We start from the raw sequence: 26,782 nt of genomic DNA on the forward strand, positions 1-26,782 counted from the left end.
CTGATGATTATTCTTCTTCCCCAGCGTCTAACCTTGGCAAGGAATCCTCACTGTCCGAAGCTGATGGCAGTAAGACAAGTCTCTGGGAACCTGAGGACTCTTCTAAGCCAACATCCAAATTCCCCATTGCAGCAACTGTCCAAGAGCCAACCACAACAGGAACCACCCCTAATTTTCACCCTTTTTGTGGGGAAGGAGAAGGGGTGTCTTATACTCCAAAAATTACGATATTCAATTCAATTTTATTTTTTTATTTTATTTATTTGTGTTTTTTTTTCAAATATAACCAAAAAAAAAAAAGACATACACAAAAACATACATATAGAACATTTGGGAAATAAAAGTTTCCCCACTTTTTCTTGAATATTCGTTCAGAGAATTTTACTTCTTTCACATAGTATTAATTCTTTAATTCTTTTATTTGACGTGTTGCTTTGCTTGAATTTTTATTTATTTCTTTGCTGCTCTTTCCTTTAACCAGTCATAAAAATTTGCCCATATTTTATAATAATCTGAATCTTCCTTTCCCGCTAATTTTTTAGATAACCTGTCCATCTCCGCACAGTCCAATATTTTTTAAATTACTATATCTTCTTCCGGTGCTTTATCCATTTTCCATTGTTGGGCATATGCTATCCTGGCAGCTGTTAATATGTGTATAACTAAATATCTTGCCTCTTTTTCCATTTTTTTAATTAAAAATACCCAATAGATACAACTCTGTTTTTTTTTTCAAATTCTACTTTTACTATTTCTTTTAACTAGTCTGTTATTTTATTCCAGAAATTTTTTGCTTGTATGCATGTCCACCATTGATGATAGAACGTGCTTCTTTCTTTTTTGCACTTCCAGCATAATGGGGAGGTTTGGGGGAACATTTTTGAGAGTCTTTCCGGTGGTAGGTGCCACCTGTAAAACATTTTTAATTGGTTTTCCTTGAATGAAGTCGATTTTGATTTTCAATTCAATTTTATCAGGGTGGGGATTCAGTGTCTTTCCTTGTTCCCAATCCCAGCTGTAGGATAGAGCATATCCAGAATATCTCCGAGACCGCCTTCTGCCGCACGAATTCCAGCAACCAATTAGGTCCCACAGAGTGGGCCTTCTCCGGGTCCCGTCAACTAAACAATGTCGGTTGGCGGGCCCCAGGGGAAGAGCCTTCTCTGTGGCTGCCCCGACTCTCTGGAACCAGCTCCCCCCAGAGATTAGAACTGCCCCTACTCTCCTTGCCTTTCGTAATCTCCTTAAAACCCACCTTTGCCGTCAGGCATGGGGAACTGAGACATCTCCCCTGGGCATATACAATTTATGCATGGTATGTTTGTATGTATGTTTGCTTTAGTAAATGGGGGTTTTTAAATATTTTAAATTATAATTTAGATTTGTCATGAATTGTTTTATTTTGCTGTGAGCTGCCCCGAGTCTGCGGAGAGGGGCGGCATACAAATCTAAATAATAGATAGATAGATAGATAGATAGATAGATAGATAGATAGATAGATAGATAGATAGATAGATAAATAAATAAATAGCCATAAGAATGCGTTCTTTTTCAGTAAGTCGTGATACTGGTGGGAAGGGTGGGCCCAGTTTTTGTCCTGCTGCAGTGAAAATAAATTGTGCCATGCAGATGTCTTACACTGACGGTGTCCTTGCATTTTGGCTCCAGACATCAGACTGCAGATTTTTTCATATTACGGAATGCTGCAGTGTTGGGAGGAGAGAGAAACAACCCAGCTGGGTTTTGACCCAGTTTTAAATTGACTATCCCGGCCCAGCCACTCTTTGTGGCCCATCTGAGGAACAGGGGCAGACCTTGGCTTTTTTTCACCGACCCTCTCTGAGTGCATCCCACAGGGGAAGAATATATTTAAACATTGTCTTCATGCAAAAGTTTGACACTATCTTCCCAGCAGAGCAATTTTGGAGATACTGTATATAGTAGATCAGTGTTTCTCAACCTTGGCAACTTGAAGATATCTGGACTTCAACTCCGCCTTCTGCTGCACGAATCCCAGTGACCAGTTAGGTCCCACAGAGTGGGTCTTCTCCAGGTCCCGTCAACTAAACTATGCCGCTTGGCAGGACCCAGGGGAAGAGCCTTCTCTGTGGTGGCCCCGGCCCTCTGGAACCAACTCCCCCCAGAGATTAGAATTGCCCCCACCCTCCTTGCCTTTCGTAAGCTACTTAAAACCCACCTCTGCCGCCAGGCATGGGGGAATTGAGATACCCTTTCCCCCTAGGCCCTTACAATTTTATGCATGGTATGTCTGTCTGTATGTATGTTTGGTTTTTATTATAATGGGTTTTAATTGTTTTTAGTATTGGATTATTGTTATACGCTGTCTTATTATTGCTGTTAGCCGCCCCGAGGGGCGGCATACAAATAAAATAATAAAATAAAATAAAATAAAATAAAATAAAATAAAGTAAAATAAAGTAAAATAAAGTAAAATAAAGTAAAATAAAGTAAAATAAAGTAAAATAAAGTAAAATAAAATAAAATAAAATAAATAAAATAAAATAAAATAAAATAAAATAAAATAAAATAAAATAAAATAAAATAAAATAAAATAAAATAAAATAAAATAAAATAAAATAAAATAAAATAAAATAAAATAAAATAAAATAAAATAAAATAAAATAAAATAAAATAAATAAAATAAAATAAAATAAAATAAAATAAAATAAAATAAAATAAAATAATTCCCAGAATTCACCAGCCAGCATTTGCTGGCTGGGGAATTCTGGGAGTTGAAGTCCAAATATCTTCATGTTACCAAGGTTGGGAAACACTGTACTAGATATATCTTGTATTTTAGATGCAAACGCTCGGCATATGTTGTATATCTGAACAAATCTTCATCAAATTGAATCTTCGTCAAATTTGAGAATGCCTGTGAGCCTTCCTTGATAGCCAGCAAATCTTTGGTTACACAAAAGTTGACTCAAATAGTTGAGAAGCAGTCCGGCCTAGTGGTTAAGGCACCAGTTAAGGGGAAGACTCTGAGTTCAGATCCTGTCCAAGCCATGAAAGCCAGCTGGGTGATTTGGGGCCTACCTCACAGGATTGTGGAGAGGAAAGTAGGAGAAGGAAGATGTGCTAGATATGTTTGCCGCCTTGAGTTATTTGAAAAAAATAATAATAACGGCGGGATACAAGGAAAATATAAATTTACTCCTTCGTTACTCCCTATTCTTTTAGCTCTCTGCATCTGTTCTGGGAAACCTTCTAAGAAGGGCTCCGGGTGAATTTATTTCCAGTAAGGAGGGAAGGGCATTAACACGCAGTTTTGTTCAATACAAAGCCACAATTTGTTTAGGTAAGATGATTTGTTGAATAACCACTATATGATTGGCATGTGATAAGTTGTAAGTCCTGTCTTTCTAAGACTGCTTCAATTTATTGCAATGCTTTATCTTGTGAGTTGAACTGGGGAGAAGAGATGGATGGATGGATGGATGGATGGATGGAAGGATGGAAGGATGGAAGGATGGAAGGATGGATGTAAATAGATGAAAGAAAGAGAGATGGATGGATAGATGGATGGATGATAGACCTATTTAGCATATGGTCTATCATACATGGACTAATGATATATACTACTATTTTATCTACATTAGTAGAACATAATAAAATATAGATGTTAAAAAGATCTATGTTCAAATACCAAACTTTGTACAGTACTGTATTATGTTTGTTTATGTTTATGTTTATTTAGATTTGTATGCCGCCCCTCTCCGCAGACTCGGGGCGGCTCACAACAAAGTGCAAAAAATACAATTTATAACAAATCTAAATTTCTACTAAAAACATTTAAAAACCCCATTTCTAAACACACATACATACACACATACCATTCATAAATTGTATATGCCCGGGGGAGATGTCTCAGTTCCCCCATGCCTGGCGACACAGGTGGGTCTTAAGGAGCTTGCAAAAGGCAAGGAGAGTAGAGGCAGTTCTAATCTCCGGGGGGAGTTGGTTCCAGAGGGTCGGGGCCGCCACAGAGAAGGCTCTTCCCCTGGGGCTCGCCAACCGACATTGTTTAGTTGACGGGACCCGGAGAAGGCCCACTCTGTGGGACCTAATTGGTCGCTGGGATTCGTGTGGCAGCAGGCGGTCTCGGAGATATTCTGGTCCAGTGCCATGAAGGGCTTTAAAGGTCATAACCAACACTTTGAATTGTGACCGGAAGTTGATTGGCAGCCAATGCAGACTGCGGAGTGTTGGTAAAACATGGGCATACCTAGGTAGGCCCATGACTGCTCTCGCAGCTGCATTATACATACATGAGATAGATTTGATAGTGTTGTGGTTAGCTCTGGTCCTGCTCCTGCCCCAAGGACTGTGGATGTGGGGGAGACATCCACATGCTGCAGGCCTGTTTTGCCCCCCGGTGGAATCTGCTGATAAAGGCTACTCTGACCAAGAAGACATGAGTGACAGGGAGGAGGAGAGTGGGGCAGACAGCTCAGAAGGAGATCAATTATCTAGTTCCTCCTTGGATTCAGAACAAGAGTGAATGATACAGCCACGCATGCGGAGAGCGATGCATAGGCAACAACAACTGAGAGATTATTATCAAAGAAAATGAGGCCAACTGTGGTTGGGTGGGGCTGTGGTAATTAGTGAGGTTGCTATAAATAGCAGCCTGTGGGTTTGGCCATTGTGGAGGATTATCTGATCATTGTGTTTTTTGACTGCCTTGCTGACTTTGACCTTTTGTGTTCTTTGTGAAAGAAGAAGGACTGTGAATTGCCTCACAGCTGCAAGCTAAGTATCACAGAACTGATAAGGGGCTTGTACAAATTACCAGTTTGTTTGGAGACCAGTGCTCTTTGCTATACCAAAAGAGGGCTTAGTTTAAGTGAATTTTCATTATAAAGAACATTGTTTTAAATTTTCAAACGTGTGTGTGTCTGAAATTTGCACCTGTAAATTTTTGGGAGGATTCTACCAGAGAGCCCGACAGAACAGATAGATGGATGGATGGATGGATGGATGGATGGACGGACAGACAGACAGGGATGTGAGGGAGAGCAGGAAAGATAGTAGATACATAGCAGGAGGGCTAAAAGCTATGGCAGCCCAAAATCAAAAGTAACTGACAAAACCTGGTGCCTTTAATATAATGTGCCACTCTGGAAAAAGTGCCACCCAACTGGCTGCTTCTTGGAAGTCACACCAGACAACTCCGTATTGTCAACATTGACTTACAGCTATTGTCCCAAATTTCCGCCTGGCACATCTTCAGCTCTTTTCGGAAACTTCCCCATGCCGAGCCACCGGCGCTTGCTTCCAAAACAAAACGACAAAGAAAACCTCTGTTCAGTCTGGTCTACCACCGTTCCTATTGGGCCGTGTGCAGACAATAACCAGCGCGGGCCGGAAGTCATGGGCTTTGTCATCTTGCCCATTGGAAGATGGTCAGGCTGGCAGGGGGGAAAAGCTGCAGTAGACATGGAGATGAGGAGGAAGGGCCTTTTGTTGGACAAGCACACCAATATAGGGAGCACAGCTTGGCGTTTCATCCCTTCAATCCAGAGGGATACGGTTTCTATAAGCTACTGTGTGCTGAAATTTTATGAAAAAGTTCAGATGAGACGTTTGGACAAAGAGAACAGAAATGTTTATTCTCTCTGGGTATACCAAAAATGGTTTGCAAAGCGGGTACTCTTCACAAGGGAAGAGACACTTGTACAGAAGCTAAAGAGCAGGTTATATAGGTTTTACAAATCACAAAGGTGCATAGAATTCCTCAACGTATCATAGGGGTACACAGAATTCCTTGCCCAAATATGGTCCACATCCTGCCTCCCTCTCGCAGAGATGAATAGCACCTTATATGGTTTATTGGGTAAACAGCAAACATTTATCTTGTTAAACAGCAAACATTTCTCTTGTTAATTAGCAAACATTTATCTTGTTAAAAACAGATCCCAAAATGACAGTCACAAGATAAGGAAGAACAGGAAATCCTAATCTTGTTAAAGACAGAAACTACAGACGGCAAATACTGATATTCTTAAAATAAAACTTAAATTATTTTATACACAATGGATTTTTCCTTCACAACTGTGTGGTCCTTGTCTCCAAACATCCGGACAATCCTCCATGGATTTCTGGGAAGCTTCAGGTTACAGCCGATCACGACCCGAATTCTAGCCTGGGCCTTGCCAAGCGGAGACAATGCAGGCCTTCTCAGCATTCAAGACAGATGGGGAGACCTTCCCACCGCCAGAGGAACAACAGCCTCCCTGTGAGCTTCTTGGATGGCAAAACAACGGCCTGAATATTGAGATGGAAATGAAGAGCCAGGGCCCAGAAGCAATTGAGCTGTTTGAACTGCTGGGAACAGGAAGTTTTGTCTGCTCCGGTGGCGTTCCTCCAAGATGGAGGCTTAAAACCATTCATCGGGCAAACGCCAAGACATCCCAACTCAAAGACAAACTTGGCTGTTGAATTCCATTTGCTTTCATCCAGTGTAAAACTTGGGGGGGCTCCTGGATGATTTGAATCACTTTTCTGCTCGCAGGCACTTAAATATAATATAAATACAGGGTTCCCTCGATTTTCACTGGTCCGAACTTCGTGAAAAGTCTATACCACGTTTTTTTAAAAAAATAATAATAAATAATAATAATAATAATAATTTATTAGATTTGTATGCCGCCCCTCTCTGAAGATTCGGGGCGGCTCACAACACGATAAAAACAGTATTATACAGGCACAAATCTAATATTAAAAAAAAACCTAAAAACCCTATCATAATTAAAAACCAAAGAGCACATACATACCAAACATAAATTATAATAAGCCTGGGGGAAAGGTGTCTCAAATCCCCCATGCCTGGCAGTATAGGTGGGTCTTAAGTAGTTTACGGAAGACAAGGAGGGTGGGAGCAGTTCTAATCTCCGGGGGGGAGCTGATTCCAGAGGGCCGGGGCCGCCACAGAGAAGGCTCTTCCCCTGGGGCCCGCCAGACAACATTGTTTAGTCGACGGGACCCGGAGAAGGCCAACTCTGTGGGACCTTATCGGCCGCTGGGATTCGTGCGGTAGCAGGCGGTTCCGGAGGTATTCTGGTCCAATGCCATGTAGGGCTTTAAATGTCATGACCAACACTTTGAATTGTGACCGGAAACTGATCGGCAGCCAATGCAGGCCACGGAGTATTGTAGATACGTGGGCAAATCTGGGAAGCCCCACGATGGCTCTCGCGGCTGCGTTCTGCACGATCTGGAGTTTCCGAACACTTTTCAAAGGTAGCCCCATGTAGAGAGCGTTGCAGTAATCGAACCTCGATTAAAAAATTAAAAAATACTTTGTGGTTTTTTTCCCCTATACCAGGGTTTTTCCCGCCCGATGATATCATATGTCATCGCCAAACTTTTTTCCACCTTTCATTAAAAAAAAAATTCAATAAACTTTAATAAATAAATATACATGGTGAGTAATAATCTAAATGGTTGCTAAGGGAATGGGAAATTGTAATTTAGGGGTTTAAAGTGTTAAGGGAAGGCTTGTGATACTGTTCATAGCCAAAAATAGTGTATTTACTTCCGCATCTCCACTTCGCGGAAATTTGACTTTCGTGGGTGGTCTTAGAACGCATCCCCCGCAAAAATTAAGGGAACGCTGTACTGTACTTTATTGTCATTGTATGTGTATACCAGGGATGGGCTAGACCAGCATTTCCCAACCGGAGTGTGCCGCGAGACATGGCCAGGTGTGCCGCCAAGCTCCAGCTGGGTGGGGCGCTGCCGGTACTTCCGTCCTGGGGCTCCCGCTCTCAGCTGTCCCCCGGCTCCTGCTCGATGCCGCGGTTTTCGGCGCTCTCCTGCTGGACCCCAAAGAAGGAAGGCAGGAAGAAGGAGAGCTCCATTCTTCGCGCCTTTTTCCCGCCTTCCTTCTTTGGGGCCCAGCAGGAGAGCGCCGAAAACTGCGGCATCGAGTAGGAGCCGGGGGACAGCTGCGAGCGGGAGCCCCAGGACGGAAGTACCGGCAGTGCCCCGCCCAGCTGGAGCTTCTCTGGCGTCGACGGCAAGTGTCCTTTGTGGCCCGGCGGGAGGGCACTGGCGATGGGAGTGGGGGGGGGGGCCGCAGCGGCCGCAGGCAGTCTCGGGGAGATGGCGGCGGCGAGAGGGAGCTCCAGGCGGCGAGAGGGAGCGCTCTCTCTCTCGCTCTCTCTCAGCTGACTGCAAGCGGGAGCCCTGACGGTGGCGGTTGGACGTGCTGCTGGATGTCGTACATGCTAGCGCTGCGGGCCTGGCATATACGGTGTCCAGCAGCACGTCCAGCTGCCGCCGTCAGGGCTCCCGCTTGCAGTCAGCTGAGAGAGAGAGAGAAAGAAAGAGAGACATATAAGAGAGGCAGAGAGAGAGAAAGAGAGACATAGCAAGAGATGCAGAGAAAGAGAGACAGAGCAAGAAAGAGAGACAGCAAGAGAGGCAGAGAAAGAGAGAGAGAGAGAGAAAGAGAGACATAGCAAGAGAGGCAGAGAGAGAGAAAAAGAGACATAGCAAGAGAAAAAGAGAGACTTAGCAAGAGAGGCACAGAGAGAGAGAGAAAGAGAAAGAAAGAGAGACATAGCAAGAGAGACAGAGAGAGAGAAAGAGAGATAGCAAGAGAGGCAAAGAGAAAGAAAGAGACGTATAGCAAGACAATGAAAGAGAGAGAGAGAGCAAGAGAGAGAGAAAAAAGCAAGAAAGAGATAGCAAGAGAGACAGAGAGAGAGAGAGAGAGCAAGGGAGAGAGAAAGACATAGAGGAAGGGAAGGAGGGAGAGAGAGAGCAAAAAAGGGAGGAAGAAAGAAAGAAAGAGGGATGGAGAGAGAGAAAGAAGGGAAGAAAGGAAAAGAGAGAAAGAGGGAGAAATAGAGTGAAAGGGAGGAAGAGAGAGGGTTTTTTTGTCCAAACTTTTCTTTAGCCCGCCCCCCGCCCCGCCCCCCCTTTCAGTGTTCCCCAGGATTTTGAAAATATGAATAATGTGCCGCGGCTCAAAAAAGGTTGGGAAACACTGGGCTAGATAGGCAAAGTTGGCTCTTCTATGACTTATGGACTTCAACTTCCAGAATTCCTGAGACAACCATGGTAGCTCAGGAATTCTGGGAGTTGAAGTCCACATGTCATAGAAGAGCCAACTTTGCTCACTCCTGGGCTAGGCGCTGGAATGACAGGAATGCCATTCCAGTGGCGGCAATGGAGCGTGTAACTTAGTTCCATTGCTGCTGGGCGTGCACATAGTTATAGTTTATACTTTATTAGATTTGTATGCCGCCCCTCTCCAAAGACTTGTGGCGGCTCACAGGATAGCAATAATACAATATATTACAAATGTAACAATAAAAAATTAGATCCATTTAAAAGACATTAATAACATAATAAAACCCCTAGCTATGCAGTCACACACATTCAACCTAATCTATCATGCAGTAAGGCCAAAAATATAATAAAAAGGGGAAAGATGGTAATTATCCCCACGCCTGGTGACAAAAGTGGGTCTTGAGCATTTTACGGAAGGCGAGGAGGGTGGGGGCTATTTGAATCAACCAGCATGATTCCAATAAAAATGACTGGGTTTTTTGCTGTCGCACATGCGGCAAAAGTGGCCTGGCCGAGCTCTGGCCACATGGACTGCTTTCTGTTCTCCCACGCCGCAGGCATTTCTCGTTGGGGCAATGGCACCCCGAGCGAGTTGTGGCCTTTGGGAGCAGCAGCGCTTTGCTCCCAAATACCACAATTCGCATGGGGTGCCATCGCCACACTGAGAGAGACCTCCGGCGTGGGAGAGAACAGAACAGGCTGCGTGGCTGGAACTTGGGGCCACCCGGCCTCCTCCACGCACCGCATGCCATCTTCTCGGCAAGGGAGAAGCCGTCGCGCAAGGTAAGGCAGGGGGTGGAGCACTCGGACCACTCGTAGCAGAGGCACTGCTCATGGCAGGGCAGGCAGGGAGCGGGCAAGCGGGCAGGGCACACGGCGGGGGTAACTTATTTTATTTTCACTTCTATGCATTCATGGAAGCAAAAAAAAGCTGGAAATTGCGCATCTTTGAGTGAGATTCGGCGGTGGCGCCAGGAATGGTGGCCCATCGCTGCTGTATACACAGTATACATACACACTGAAAGTCACATGGTGCTATAGGCAGTGATGGGCTCCTATGGGAACGGTTAGGAACGCAGTTCCGGTAGCAAAATTTGGAGCTCCACCCCAGAGCACCCAATTTGCACTGAAAGATGTTGAAACAAAATGCATAAGCCACGCCCACAGTGTGGTAGTAAAAATTTTGGTAGCCCATCACTGTCTAGAGGCTAATCCCAACACACATAACAATAAAACATGCCCCGCCCACCACAAATTCCCCACCCTGAACCACCCAAACATCTATACAACAGACCAAGGGTGGTATACAAATCTAATAAATTATTACTATTACTATTACTATTATTATTATTATTATTATTATTTATTTTATTTATTTATTATTTAGATTTATTTATTATTTAGATTATTTAGACCAAGGGTGGTATACAAATCTAATAAATTATTACTATTATTATTATTATTATTATTATTATTATTATTATTATTATTATTATTATTATGTAATACTGTCCAACGGCTCATTGATGGTGATCCTTTATTTCATTGTTAAGTGCGAGTTTAGCTCTGGGACAAAAATTATTCAGAAAATGTTCATTGTCCTGTATCTTAGATAATATTTGGGTCTGAACTAGGGGTGGGTTCCACTTACTCATGATGTTTAATGCACGCATGCTCCACTCGCGCGCACTGATGCATTTTAAATATTTGGGGTTTTCTCTCTGCTCCCATTTAGACTTGAATGGACGAAGAAGGATGGCAAAACCTAGCATACAATACTTTTAAGTATATTCGCACAGATTTAGCACAAGCCCATAAGCTAAACGCAACAGCCTCTCATTTCCAAAGAAATGAATCAGACTATAGTTTAATGAGATGGCTCAGCCCACAAAACTAACCCAATGCTCTGAGAACGCATTTAATCTAATACAGTATTTACATAATAACAAAACAAAACACAATAACGCAATGAAACACCTTACTCCATCAGACTTGAAAGACTGAGATTAGACAATTTACAACTACGTCGCCTCTGATCTGATCTAACAGTAGTTTATAAAATCATATACTGAAATGTCCTTCCTGTTAGTGACTACTTCACCTTCAATCGTAACAACACATGAGCACGTAATAGATTCAAACTTAATGTAAACTGCTCCAAACTACGACCTCAGCAATAGAGTGATCAATGCCTGGAATGCAGTACCTGACTGTGGTTTCTTCCCCAAACCCCAAAATCTTTAACCTCAGATTGCCTACAGTCGACCTCTTTTCTAAGAGGTTTGTAAGGGGTGTGCATAATAGAATAGAATAGAATAGAATAGAATTTTTATTGGCCAAGTGTGATTGGACACACAAGGAATTTGTCTTGGTGCATATGCTCTCAACGTACATAAAATAAAATATACATTTGTCAAGAATCATGTGATACAACACTTAATGATTGTCATAGGGGTCAAATAAGCAATGAAGAAGCAATATTAATAAAAATCTTAGGATATACGCAACAAGTTACAGTCATACAGTCAACATGGGAGGAAATGGGTGATAGGAATGATGAGAAAAACTAGTAGAATACAAGTGCAGATTTAGTAGAAAGTCTGACAGTTTTGAGGGAATTATTTGTTTAGTAGAGTGATGGGGTTCGGGAAAAAACTGTTCTTGTGTCTAGTTGTCTTGGTGTGCAGTACTCTGTAGCGACGTTTTGAGGGTAGGAGTTGAAACAATTTGTGTCCAGGATGCGAGGGGTCAGTAAATATTTTACCTGCCCTCTTTTTGACTCGTGCAGTATACAGGTCCTCAATGGAAGGCAGATTGGCAGCAATTGTTTTTTCTGCAATTCTGATTATCCTCTGAAGTCTGTGTCGGTCCTGTTGGGTTGCAGCACCAAACCAGACAGTTATAGAGGTGCAGATGACAGACTCAATGATTCCTCTGTAGAACTGAATCAGCAGCTCCTTGGGCAGTTTGAACTTCCTGAGCTGGCGCAGAAAGAACATTCTTTGTTGTGCTTTTTTGATGATGTTTTTGATGTTAGGTGACCATTTTAGGTCTTGAGATATGATAGAACCTAGAAATTTGAAGGTCTCTACTGTTGATACTGTGTTGTCTAGTATTGTGAGAGGTGGAAGGGTGGAAGGGTTTCTCTTAAAGTCTACCACCATTTCTACGGTTTTGAGTGTGTTCAGTTCTAGATTGTTCTGGTCACACCACAAGGATAGTTGTTCAACTTCCCGTCTGTATGCGGATTCATCATTGTCTCGAATGAGTCAATGCACACCATTGTGCCTACCGTTCCTGTCCTACCATCCTATTGTCTTCTTTTATCATTATTTACTACTTTTGTTATGCTTGTACAAACTACAATACTATACTTGTTCGAATAAATACATAAATAAAATAAAACATATTGTATCCTATACGTGCATTATATTGAATATATTTTCCAAAGTGTTTTGTAGCATAGCAGGTCACAGATGGTGATGTTAATAGAGATATTCCTCTACCCCCCCCAACCCCCCCCCCCCCATGCATTTATCTAGTCACAAACAATGCAAAGTCAAGCCTCGTTGTAACATCGTGTACTCTCTGAGTGAGTGAGTGGGTGGCAGGATAGGCTCACATAAATGAATTATCTAGCCTGGCACAAATAGAAGAGAATTATCTCCCCGATTCTCTTAATGCTCTTAATATAATTTTAATCTGAAGTATACAATTCTATCACTATATGATAGATGTAATATACAGTATTTATATATGCTTTCTATCTGTGCATGAGAGATATTTATAAGAATGTATAGGCAGTGTTGTATTCTTAGATAAAAATACCTCTATTTATGTGTTGTGTTTGGCTCTGCCCCAGCTCCTGCCCCAAGGAATGTGGAGGTGGATGCAGGGGAAACATCAACATGTCATAGGCCTGTTTTACTGCCGACAGAGTCAGGTAGTGAAGTTTCCTCGGAAGAAGAAGAAGGTGGGTGTGACTTGGAAGAGGGGAGTTTGGCAGACAGCCCGGGAGGAGATCAATCATCCTTATCATCCCTGGATTCTGAACAAGAATTTATGACACATCCACGCATGCGTAGAGTGATGCATAGGAGAGAACAACTGAAGGATTATTACAGGAGATAAGTGAGGCCACCTGTGGTTGGGTGGGGCTGCTGTAATTAGTGCTACAGATAAAAGAGCAGCCTGCTGGTTTAGCCTCATGGCAGTTTATCTGATTCATAGTTTTGTCAAGATCGTGGTTTTTGCTGTTCAAGATTGTGTGTGGACTTTCTGGACTTTAGAGAATTGGACTCAATTTCCCAGTTATTGGGTGAGAAATTGGATTGCATTTAACCTGTGCCTTGTGTGTATCAGAAAATCCCTTTGACATTTAAAAAGGGAGCTGTTTCTGTTTTTCTGTTGATAAAGACTTTTGGTTTTTCCTTCTATCATGTGGTATGTGTCTTTCTGGACTAATTACCCTGTAATTACAGGCGGTTGGGACATGCCGGCAGAACATTATGTATGTATTATACTCTCATATATAATCTAAATTATTATATGTTGGTTGGTTGTCTTCTCTCTGGAGGTATTTTTATATTTCATGTTTATTGTTATTTATCTTTGATCCTTTTTATATTGTGGTATGGTTTTAATTATTATACTGCTTGTAAGAGTCATTGATGAGAGACGGCTATGTAAATTAAATAAATAAAATGTTTACAAATGTTGTCCATCTATGTTCTGTAGATGTATGACTGCTTGTTGAGGGAAATTTGAGCAATGCTCACCTTTGGCAATTTTAAGCAATGTGTGGATTTGAACTCCCAGAATTCCTCAGCAAGCATGGAATTCTGGGAGGTCCACCAATGTTAGCTGGGCTGGAGAATTCAGTGGAAGTTGAAGTCTGCACAACTTAAAAATTGCCAAGATTGAGAACCAACTGGTGCAGAAAAAGTAAATCTCCCTATGTAAGCCTGGGTCGAAAAAATTTACCTATACAAAATTTTCATCAAGCTTCACACCATGTGGAACATGGATCCTGTCCTTAGATCCTCCTCAATTGGGAGAAGCCATAATAATCAGCTTCCACATTCTTTTAATTTTCCTTTGGCATCAGGACCATTTGGTACCCCTATGCCTGGCAATCTTCCCTGGTATCCTAATAGGGTTTTGGAATCCCCCGATTATCGCGAGGGTTCCGTTCCAAGACCCCTCGCGATAATCGATTTTTCGGGATGTAGTGGTGCGGAAGTAAAAACACCATCTGCGCATGCGCGCCCCTTTTTCCATGGCCACGCATGCGCAGATGGTGTTTTTACTTCCGCCCCTGGGAAGACCCAGCAGCTGAGGAGCCGCCTGCCTGCCCGCTTGTCCGCCGCTTTTCCGCTTGTCCGCCGCTTGTCTGCTTGTCCGGCCGCCGCTTTTCCGCCCGCCGCTTGTCCGCCGCTTTTCCGCTTGTCCGGCCGCTTGTCCACTTGTCCGGCTGCCGCTTTTCCGCCCGCCGCTTGTCCGCCGCTTTTCCGCTTGTCCGGCCGCCGCTTTTCTTGTCCGCCTGCCGCTTGTCCGCCGCTCTGGGAGTTGAAGACCCAGGGAAGGTTCCTTCGGCCGCCCACCAGCTGATCTGCTCGGCAGCGCAGTAGCAGCGAGGAGCCGAAGATGGGGTTTCCCCGTTGCCCACGCAAAGGGGAAACCCCATCTTCGGCTCCTCGCTGCTACTGCGCTGCCGAGCAGATCAGCTGGTGGGCGGCCGAAGGAACCTTCCCTGGGTGCCGCCCGCCGCTCGAGAGCAAGAGGGGGAGAGATAGAGAAAGAGAGAGAAGGAAAGAAAGAGATGAGAGAGGGAGGAAGAGAGTGTGAGAGAGGAAGAAGCAAGATAGAGAAAGAGAGAGAGAGAGAGAAAGAAAGATGAGAAAGGAAGGGAGTGACGTCATCGGGTGGAAAAATCGCGATATAGCATTTCGCAAAGATCGAGATCGCGAAACTCGGGGGATCACTGTACTGTGTTCAGTTCTGGAGACCTCACCTACAAAAAGATATTGACAAAATTGAACGGGTCCAAAGATGGGCTACAAGAATGGTGGAAGGTCTTAAGTATAAAACGTTATCAGGAAAGACTTCATGAACTCAATCTGTATAGTCTGGAGGACAGAAGGAAAAGGGGGGACATGATCGAAACATTTAAATATGTTAAAGGGTTAAATAAGGTTCAGGAGGGAAGTGTTTTTAATAGGAAAGTGAACACAAGAAGAAGGGGACACAATTATTATTATTATTATTATTTATTCGATTTGTATGCCGCCCCTCTCCGAAGACTCGGGGCGGCTCACAACATGTAACAACAAATCATAAATAATCTAACAATTTTTAAAATGTTTAAAGATTTAAAAGACCCCATATACTAACAGACATACACACACGCATACCATATATAATCTGAAGTTAGTTGGGGGAAAGATCAAAAGCAACGTGACAAAATATTATTTTACTGAAAGAGTAGTAGATCCTTGGAACAAACTTCCAGCAGACGTGGTTGGTAAATCCACAGTAACTGAATTTAAACATGCCTGGGATAAACTTATATCCATTGTAAGATAAAATACAGGAAATAGTATAAGGGCAGACTAGATGGACCATGAGGTCTTTTTCTGCTGTCAGTCTTCTATGTTTCTAATAGCAATAGCAAGATTTATATACTGCTTCACAGGGCTTTCCTGCCCTCTCTAAGCGGTTTACAGATCCACCCAACAATCTAGGTCAGTGATGGTGAACCTTTTTTCCTTGGGTGTCGAAGAGCATGGCCACACGCTATCATACATGTGCAAATGCCCACACCCATAATTCAATGCTCAGGGAAGGTGAAAAAAGCTTCTCCCACCCCCCAAAAATCCTATGAAAGCCAGAAACACCAGTGTCCCAATTTCTGGTGGGCCCAGTAGGCTTGTGTTTCGCCCTTCCCAGGCTCCAAAGGCATCCCTTGAACCATGGGAGGGTAAAAATGCTCCCCTCCATCTCTCCGGAGGCACTCTGGAAGCCAAAAACGCCCTCCCAGAGCCTCTGTGCGAGCCAAAGATCAGCTGGCCAGCACACATGCACGTTGGAGCTGAGCTAGGGCAACAGCTCACGTGCCAACAGATATGGCTCCGCGTGCCAGCCGTGGCACCCGTGCCATAGGTTCGCTATCACTGATCTAGGTCGTCATTTTACCAACCTCGGAAGGATGGAAGGCTGAGTCAACTGGAGCCAGTCATGATTGAACTGCTGGCAGTCGGCAGAGTTAGCCTGCAATACAGTGTTCCCTCGATTTTCGCGGGTTCGAACTTCGCGAATAGCCTATACCACGGTTTTTCAAAAAATATTAATTAAAAAATACTTCGCAGGTTTTTTTCTATACCACGGTTTTTCCCACCCGATGACGTCATACATCATCGCCAAACTAATAATTTTTGCAAATAAATAACAAAAAAAATTATTTTTCATAAATAATTATGTTTATAAATATCAGGATCACTAAGTGTCTTATTCAATGGTGAGTACCAGTAATAATGGTGAGTAAATGGTTGTTAAGGGAATGGGAAATTGTAATTTAGGGGTTTAAAGTGTTAAGGAATGGCTTGTGATACTGTCCATAGCCAAAAATGGTGTATTTACTTCAGCATCTCTACTTCGCGGAAATTCGACTTTCGCGGGAGGTCTCGGAATTCATCCCCCGTGAAAATCGAGGGAACTTCATTCTAACCACTGTGCAACAAGGAAGGAAGGAAGGAAGGAAGGAAGGAAGGAAGGAAGGAAGGAAGGAAGGAAGGATAGCCCTCTTCACAGTACTTTCCAGCTCTCTCTAAGTAGTTTACAGACCCACCCAACAATCTGGGTTCTTATTTTACTGACCTCGGAAGGATGAAACGCTGAGTCAACCTTGAGCCGGTGAGAATCAAACTGCCGAACTGCTGGCAGTCATGCAAGTCTGGAGATTGGAAATCGTAAGCGAGGCTTCCTCCAAAATCCAGGATTTCCCTTTTAGGTAGGAATTATCCGACAAGTTAAGGGAACTAGGGATGATAAAACCAACTATACAGGTGTGGTTCTTCATTTACAACAGTAAATGATCCTTTGAAGTTACAACGGCACTGAAAAACAATGACCTATGACCATTTTTCACAACATCCGCATGATCACATGATCAAACTTGGCCACTGAGTAATATTTATGACAGTTGCCGTGTCCTGGGGTCACTTTTTGCAATCTCCAGACAAGCCAAGTCAATCTGGAAGCCAGATTTCCTCAACAAAACTGCAACGATTCACTTACCAACTATGGCAGGAAAGATTGTTAAGTGAATTTTGCCCCATTTTACAACTGTTTCACTTAACAACAGAAATTTGGGGCTGAATTGTGGTCATAAATCCAGGACTGCCTCTAGTTCTTTTTAGACACTGATGGCTCATCTATAATGCAGCTAGGTCACGTTTAGTATGAGTTTGGACAATGTAAAGACCAGAATATCTCCGGGACCATCTTCAGCCGCACGAATCCCAGCGACCGATTAGGTCCCACAGAGTTGGCCTTCTCCGGGTCCCGTCGACTAAACAATGTCGTTTGGCGGGACCCAGGAGAAGAGCCTTCTCTGTGGCGGCCCCGACCCACTGGAACCAGCTCCCCCCAGATATCAGAGTTGCCCCCACCTTCCTTGCCTTTCGCAAGCTCCTTAGAACCCACCTCTGTCGTCAGGCATGGGGGAATTGAAATTCTTCCCTTCCCCCTAGGCTTATAGAATTTATACATGGTATGTTTGTATGTATGATTGGTTTTCTAAATTGGGGTTTTTTAGATTATTTTTAATATTAGATTTGTTTACATTGTCTTTTTTATTGTTGTTAGCCGCCCCGAGTCTTCGGAAAGGGGCGGCATACAAATCTAATAAATAAATAAATAGATAGATAGATAGATAGATAGATAGATAGATAGATGATAGATAGATAGATAGATAGATAGATAGATAGATAAAATCTAATTCAGTGCGATGTATAAATGGATGCCAGGTTGCGTTTAATGCGAGCCACAATGTTCACATTTGTGCAAAACGTGGCACGTGTGTGGTTGAGATTAAGACATGCACAATTGGGATTTTTGTTTGTGCAAAATGGAGAAAAGGATTTTTTATTTTTAAAAAGAGGGGCTCTTTTTAAAGAACTAGCAAAATACAGGAGACAGCTAGCAGATCTGTTTTAAGATATACGTATGGGGAAATTGGTATATTTTTTCTCTTATATCTCTTCTATAACTTACTGTCATTATTTAAATATTATTTAAATTTACAGTATTTACACAAGTTGTTCATATTTACATAGTTCTTATATTTGTAAGTATTTTCACATTATATTACAGTTTTTAAAAATTTATTCTCCCTCTAATTATTCCATGTTTGCCAGGTATCATAATATTCTGAGTTGTATAATCCTTTGATCTGCATCGACAGTCTATCCATTCCTGCACAACTGTATATTTTGTCTATGGTTGAGTTTTCTGGTGGTACTATTTTATTTTTCCAGAATTGTGCGTAAGAATTGTGCGGTTATTATATGTATTATTAAATATTGAGTTTTTTAATCATATTATTTCTTACTGATTCCTAATAAAAAACTGTTCTGAGGTAAAGAAAGCGGTATTTTCATCTAATCCTCATTATTGTTTATAATTTCTTCTAGGGCTCCCTATGAGGTTAAATTTTATAGTGGCCCAAGCCTCATTCTGCCTCTTAGAGATCTCCGACCACCCCCTAATAAAGCATGCTAAAAACCTTTTTTCTGTGTAATTAACCTAGCTTTAAATGCAAAACAAACGAGCTGCATCTCCACTAGTGCCACGCCCACACGCTTTTACTACCACTCCCAGCCTCCTCGGCGGCCACTCGACCGTAGCCGCGGATAAAGGCAGCTGGCGCAAGGCATGCCGGGACCTGTGGTCCCTCCCTTTCTTTATGTAAAGCTCTAGGAAAGAGAGAAGGAAGCGTCCTGAGAGCTTTTCCCCGCCCCTCCATCTTTGATAGGTCTCGTCTTCTGGACGAGGCGGGCAGAACAGGAGGACGGCGGCCAACGGGAGAGGCGGCGGGAGGATTGACGCTGCGGGGAGCCAGTGGCGGGGCGGCGGCGTTGTCGCTGGGCGAGCGGGAGGCCTGGGTGGCTGGCAGTCCAGCGCAGTTTCCCGAGGAGCCGCGGTGCTGACGGGGCGACTGAGCCCGGGACGGGCGGCCTCGGGGGCCTGAGAGAAACGGAGAGAGAGGTGAGTCTGGGCCGGCCATGCTGCCCGGGAGCAAAAGGGGGGTGGCTGTCGCGGCTCGCCCCCAAGTCAGTCCTCGGAGGGGGTCCCTGCGCCCCCCCGCCCTCCTTTCGAGCCCGCCTGTCCTCCTTGACACGTGTCGGGCGACTTCAGACGTGCGGAGCTTTACGCAGGGCATGATTTAGTCTCTTTTGCCTCCCTGGAAAGGGCTGGACAATGGGACCCGTCTCGTCCCCAGGTTTAGGCTTCCTGTGCCTCCCCAAATCTCCTCTTCCTCCTCCTTATTATGAATATTATCTTCCTTCTCCTCCTCATTGTTATTATATGTCCTATCCGTGTTTAGGCTTGCTTTGCCTCCCCAAATCTCGTCCCCTTCCTCCTCCTCATATATTAAATCATCATCATCCTCATTATTATTACCATCCTCCTCATATATTACATTATCATCATCATCATTATATGTTTTGCCTTCCCAAATCTTCTCCCCCTCATATATTCATCATCCTCTTCCTCCTCCTCATATATTATATCGTCATCATCATTATTATTATATGTCCTACCCATGTTTAGATTTGCTTTGCCTCCCCAAATCTCCCTTTCCTCCTCATATGTTAAATAATAATAATAATAATAATTATTATTATTATTATTATTATTATTATTTTATCATCATCATCATCATCATCATGATATATTACATTATCATCATCATCATTATATGTCCTACCCGTGTTTAGGCTAGTCCTGCCTCCCCATCTCTTGCACCTTATATATTTATCTCTTTTATTCATTAAACATGAAACTCGGTCAACTGAATATTAAACAATGTATCACAAATATAATTGACTGGCTCTGATGGTTGATATGAGTTGCAATACATCACCATCATCCAGCATATCAATTTTGTTTGCTGTGTATTACTGTTTTTTGTGAATAATAATAATAATAATAATAATAATAATAATAAATAATCTATTTTATTCATTAAGCATGAAGCTCAGTCAACTAAACATTTAAAAAACTGTCACATTATTATCATTCTTATCATCATTGATATACCCCTTAGCTATTATGGTTTCTTTGGGTTGTATGATTGCTTTTTATTAAAGGGTTTTTTAAAATGGTTTTTTAAACATTGGATTTGTACACTGTATATTGTTTGTTGTGAGCCTCTCCGAGTCTTCGGAGAGGGGTGGCATACAAATCTAATAAATTTTATTATTATTATTATTATTATTATTATTATTATTATTATTATTATTATTTCTAGCTGAAGACAGTATCTGGGAATGGGAGGTCTCCCCATATTATCCCACTACAACATCCCTGTAAAGTAGGCTCATCTGAAGGAGAGGCAGCCCAAATTCACAAACTCTGGAGTCCTGGTCTGAAAGGGGACCTCACTCTGGGTCTCCCATGCCTTCCCCACTCTCCTGCCCCTCTCTTTTCTTTCTGGTTCCCTCCATCCATCCAGAGTCAAGTCACCAATTAGATTGGCTGCTTTTATGGTGGCTATTAAAACTTGTATAAGGAAAGATTTTGGGACGGGGTGGGTGGATTGATAGGCAGACGACAGGGACCAAACATTGAGAGGAGTCTGAAAGAATCCAAAATTGCCTATGAGATGGAGAGCTATTTTTGCATTGTTCAGACATGCACATCCCAGCTGACATTTGCTTGCATCTCAACAGAGTCCCAAAGGTGTTTTTTCCAAAAGGCAACTGGACTTTCTTTTTTTCTTTTCCTCAAAAACATTTCATCCAAGAAGCTTCTTCAGTTCAAGGAGGGGGGAAAAAAATAAGAAAATCCAGATGCCTTTTGGATAAAGCACCTTTGGGACAACCGTAATCTGGACGATGGAGAATCTCTGAATATCTCATCAGAGTCCACTTGAACAGTCCAAAACCAACCTGGGTAATGGACGGTGGAGGAAGATTTGATGGTAGCATTGTCTCATATGTGAATCGGAGCTAGTTTGGATAGGAAACTGCTTCCTTGCAGCCTTGTTCCAGCCTTCCCCTATCTATTGGGGGGGGGCAGAAATAAAATTGAACTGTCCGATGGGTTTGACAGGACCTGCAACCTGTGTATTTGTCAAACCACAGTGCTCCCTAAGACCAAGGCGGCATCTAAAACTTCTGGCTTGTCTTGGAAAAAAGATGCCAAAAGATGCCACCAGATGGTCTTCTGCCGCACGAATCCCAGCGACCAGTTAGGTCCCACAGAGTTGGCCTTCTCCGGGTCCTGTCGACTAAACAATGTCGTTTGGTGGGACCAAGGGGAAGAGCCTTCTCTGTGGTGGCCCCGACCCTCTGGAACCAACTCCCCCCAGATATCAGAGTTGCCCCCACCCTCCTTGCCTTTCGTAAGCTCCTTAAAACCCACCTCTGTCGTCAGGCATGGGGGAACTGAGATATTCCCTTCCCCATGGCTTATAAAATTTATGCATGGTATGTCTGTATGTATGATTGGTTTCTTAAATTGGGGTTTTTTTTACATTACTTTTAATATTAGATTTGTTCATATTGTCTTTTTACTGTTGCTAGCCGCCCCGAGTCTACGGAGAGGGGCGGCATACAAATCTAATAAACAGATAGGTAGGTAGGTAGGTAGGTAGGTAGATAGATTAGATAGATAGATAGATAGATAGATAGATAGATAGATAGATAGATAGATAGATAGATAGATAGATAGATAGATAGATAGATAGATAGAAGGACTGTAGAGAACCCATCTCCTTCTAGTTTGTGATTTTTCTTTTCCGGTATGTTTGTTTGCATGGAGAGTTCTTTAAATGCAAAGGAATGTAAACAAAAAAAATGTTTGTTCTGGAAGAATTTCCTTTCTACAGACCCTAAATCAGCCTGGGTTGTCGTTTTTTTAGGAGCTGCTTGGGCTGTGCACAACTGAATCTTTTGTCAGCTATCACTGTTAACGCGAGGTTTAATTTTTGTTCGGTTAATCTTGACCCTTTTTTTGTAAAAAACACCCCAAACCCAAATAGAATTGAAGGAAGAAGCCCCATATTTCTTCTCCATAGATGGACAACATGAAATAAATAGTTAACTAACTTGAAGATACTATCTCTTGTATGACTCCCTTAGGCTTTCTTTCTTCATTGCCACATTTATCCATTCTTCTCTAATATCTTGGCTTCCTTGACTGTCACACTCTTCTCCTTATATTCTTTCCAGTCACTATGGTTTTACACCTTTGTGTTTATACCTCATCTTTATTCTTGTCCTTTTCTGGACTTCTCCCGCACCGCATGGGGGTTCACAACCTTCTGTTCCTTGTTAATTAATCTTCAGCCACCCGCTCTTTCTGTAATTGCAATGGTTGACATGATTTATTAGCTCCCAATTCTGGGGGGAAGCATACCCTGAACGAAAAACATTTTCCTCCTTTTAAAAATCACAATTTCGCTCTCCTTTCCAAATACAAAAGAAATAGAGGGCGTGTAGCATAGTTTAGTATACTGGTTCTTTCTTTGAATATCCATTTGTTTTTGAAAATCCTAGTCCGACTGCAGTTAGCCTTGGAAAAGATGAGGAAGGGCAGAAAATAATAATATCCCTTGGAGAAAAAGAGTAAGGGAATGGCCAGCTGTATAAAAATATCAATATTGCAGGACACCGTATTAATTGTAATTATACTTTATTGATCTGGGAAGTCAAATGAAACACAAAAACACACACAGATTTCTCTTCCAGGGCTGTCAAAATGTGTTGGGTGTGTGGATGGGAGAAAGGAAGGGGCCAGGACGAGAAATCTAAAATCTCTTGTGTGTTTTTGTGTACCTAAATTATGGTTACCTTACTGGTCTCCTAAATTGATATACTGTACTGATCTGCTGGTCTAGGAACAGTCTTTTCCTTCACAAAAGGATAGCTGTATGTATATGACAATTTCTTTTTTTAAATTCAAAAGTCCCTTTTTCCTTGCTGGATTAGCTTGTTTAATGAAGTGGCAATGAATGGATCTTCTCCCTTATTTGATATGTAGATCTGGAAGATCTGGCTATTGTTATGATCCTTCTTGGTAGCTTAGAGACTTTTATTTTTTTAAAGTCTGCTTGTATTTTGCAACTCTTGAACAAAGTAAGTAGGTCATTTTCTTCCCCTTCTCTCTCTCTCTCTCTCCCCCCCCTAGAATCCTGACATCTTTTTGACAGCAGCCCTTCATTCCCAAAGGGATGACGAGACTCTGATGAGAAGAACACTCCTTTCGAGTTGGGTCCGCAAAGCGGATTGAAGATTGCAAGCTTGGCGTCTCCGACATCTTTCAGTCTGGCTGGGCGTTTAGCATGCGAATCGTGGGTCTTCCCTAATGAGAGAGAGAATGGGAACCCAGGGCAGCCCTGTCAAAAGCTACGACTATCTGCTGAAGTTCCTGTTGGTCGGAGACAGCGATGTGGGCAAAGGAGAAATCCTGGAGAGCCTTCAAGACGGGGCCTCGGAATCGCCCTACGCCTACAGCAACGGTAAGCATGCCCCGCGTACGGTTCCGAAGCGCACAAGCCCATTCGGAGCAAGATTGGCTCAATTGTATCTCGTTTCAGAGTTGTGGGGTACAAAGAGCGCAGAGATAAATCCGGCTTCCTTCTGCATCAGTAAACCCTTTTAAGAAAAAAATTATCCGGAGAGATCATTAACCGTTGTGCCAGAAGACGGTAATTAAGAGCCAAGACTCTGGCATCACACTTTCCCTTGTGTCCTTTCACGGTAGTTAAAATGTAATGGTGTCTAGTCGGGTTGTGTCTTTGTGAGCTGTGGTAGGCGCTGGCCATTTAAAATTCTGTGCAACCTCTATAGGGCTGGAATTAAGAATGGCTTTATGTATGTATGGCCTTTTAGATTTTCATATATACTTCTCAAAAAAAAATAAAGGGGACACTCAAAGAACACATCCTATATCTGAATGTATTCTCATTGAATACTTTGTTGTGTACAAAGTTGAATGTGCACAACATCATGTGAAATGGATTGGCAATCAATGTTGCTTCCTAAGTGGACAGTTTGATTTCACAGAATTTTGATTTACTTGGAGTTATATTGTGATGTTTAAATGTTGTTTAAAATAATGTTTAAATTATTTTTTTTGAGCAGTGTTTTTATAGTGTTGTTGTTTTATTACTGTTGTATTTCTTATTGCTTTTAGTATTTATGATTATTGTTAGCCACCCTGAGTCCTGTTGGAGTGGGCGGCATATAAATGTGAATAGAAGGAAGGAAGGAAGGAAGGAAGGAAAGAGAGAGAAAGAAAGAAAGACAGACAGACCTTGACAGGAAAATGCTAGTTCTTATACCAGCTCCGGATTGAATGCTCGGCACTCCGCCTGTACCGATGGCAAAGTTAAAGAGGCTCAGGAGGATACGAGAGAAAAAAGATTGTTTATAACCTTATCAAAGTACAGATAGTCCTCCACTTACAACAGTTCATTTAGTGACCGTTCAAATTTATGACGGTGCTGTAAAGAATTGGCCACCGTCGCAGCATCTCCCCAATGTCACATGATCAAAAGTCCGATGTTTTGCAACTGGTTCATATTGATGACGGTTGCAGCGACCTGGTACCATGTGATCAGTTTTTGTGAACGGCATTGAAAAAAGTGACTTGGGACCGTTACCCCCTGCTCATGTGATCAGGATTCAGATGCTTGGCAGCTGATTCATATTTACGACAGTTGCAATGTCCTGCAGTCATGCAAACACCTTGTGCGACCTTCTGATCCAGCAAAGTCAGATTCACTTAACAACCACGTTACTAACTTAACAACTACAATGATTCACTTAACAACTGTGGCAGGAAAGGTCGTCAGATGGGGCAGAATTCACTTAACAAACATCTCTTGGGCTCTGTTATGGTTGTAAGTCAAGGACTACTTGAATCAAGAGCTGATTCTCCGATTCTTCACTTAGCATACAAAACATTTTCCTTTTCTTGCTTTCAATCCCAGCTAGGCAGCAAAGACGCCTCAATCTTGACATCAGTTTGGACACTGCGCTCTAACAATTTGCATTCCATATCATGAGTCATGTTGGGATGAAAGAATGCTTAAATAGGTTTTGGATGCAAAAAGTGTTTTGTCGCATTTATATATTTTACAACAGCACGAAGCTTGGAAACTTCAGCCTGATGATGGTGAATGTGATTTCGCCGAAACGTCGCAAAAATTGAAAATGCAGAGACGGCGTGACTTTTCATACTTGTCCATTTGTTAGTGGCCAAAAAAATAAATAAATTCGCATTCGCACTTTTTCTGACTTAGCACTTTTTTTAAAAGGCACAACCTTTCCTTGGTGCAGCTCATTTCACTAGCAGATCTGTCAGTAGCTTCAATCACATTGCATTTTTGAGATAGGTTTGGTAAAGCTATGCCTTGGCATGGTTTAATTGAGAAGGAAGACTATGCCCCACGTTGGAGTTTGTAAGGGCAGCTTGTCAGTTAATCACAATAGGAAGATAAATAGCCTTTTGGGGGTATTTGTTAAATTATTATGATAGCTTGTGGGTGAGAGGGGCGAAAAACAAATATAATAAATAATAAATATCTACAGTTAAGCCTTTATGGCATCGTTTCTCAACCCCGACAACGGGGGTGGCATACAAATCTAATTAATAATAATAATAATAATAATAATAATAATAATAAATGGGTGGACTTCAACTCCCAGAATTCCCCATGCTGGCATCTTAAAATCTTGAAATTGCTATGAATGAAAAACCCTGCTTTGCAGCATTTGTAATCAGGGATGATGTAGTTTGAACAAGTAACCCAGAAATGAAATGTTCATTTTTTTTCTCCTGGTGGTATCTTAACAAGCCATAAAACTCTCACCAGGCCATAAAATTGAAGCATTGTGCTGAGACTCTTGTCTCTACCAAAACCTGGAAATCACTGCAGTTCACACATTATAGTTCTGGTCGTAAACAGATGCTCCAGTGTGTCATCTATTTGTCTTCTTGAAGACAGTTTTGTTCCAGTATGAAATTGCTATAATCCCAACGTTTGTTTTCGAAGTATGCGCTGGGGATAATCTACATTTTGACACCATTCTTTTTTTGAAAGAGATACAAATCTTAGTTTTCCAAGGTATCACAATATCTCTTGCTGTGTCTGCTATGCAGTCATTGTGCAAGAGTTACAAAGCATAAGTAGCAATAACTCATGAAATTTCTGATCTTTTTCTCTATTGTTAAGAATGAAACAAACCTTGTCTTTCTTGATGTGCAAGGGGAAAAAAATATCTTAAAAGCTTGTTATTTTTTTCAGGCATGTTCAGGAGATTTATTTGCAAGGAGAATGAAGAATAAATCCTGATAATGTCCTCCTATATATTTTTTTTCTGCATGAGTTTAGCAGTTAGAGCTGAAGTAAAAAGCATTTCAGGATTAGTCCAGAGAAATCCAC

At 42.2% G+C, this 26,782-nt stretch overlaps 1 protein-coding gene across 1 annotated transcript in view; it reads left to right on the forward strand.

The window, feature by feature from the left end:
- The first annotated feature begins 19,249 nt into the window (after positions 1-19,249).
- Positions 19,250-26,782, forward strand: part of RAB40C (RAB40C, member RAS oncogene family) — a 66,828-nt gene continuing 59,295 nt past the window's right edge. Inside the window, exons 1-2 of the mRNA XM_070761019.1 lie at positions 19,250-19,371; positions 23,521-23,851. Coding sequence (XP_070617120.1) covers positions 23,698-23,851 — 154 coding nt within the window. The 5' untranslated portion in view covers positions 19,250-19,371; positions 23,521-23,697. The remainder of the gene's footprint in view (positions 19,372-23,520; positions 23,852-26,782) is intronic.

This window comes from Erythrolamprus reginae, chromosome 9 (assembly GCF_031021105.1).
Source record: "Erythrolamprus reginae isolate rEryReg1 chromosome 9, rEryReg1.hap1, whole genome shotgun sequence".
In the NCBI taxonomy this organism is placed as follows: domain Eukaryota; kingdom Metazoa; phylum Chordata; class Lepidosauria; order Squamata; family Dipsadidae; genus Erythrolamprus; species Erythrolamprus reginae.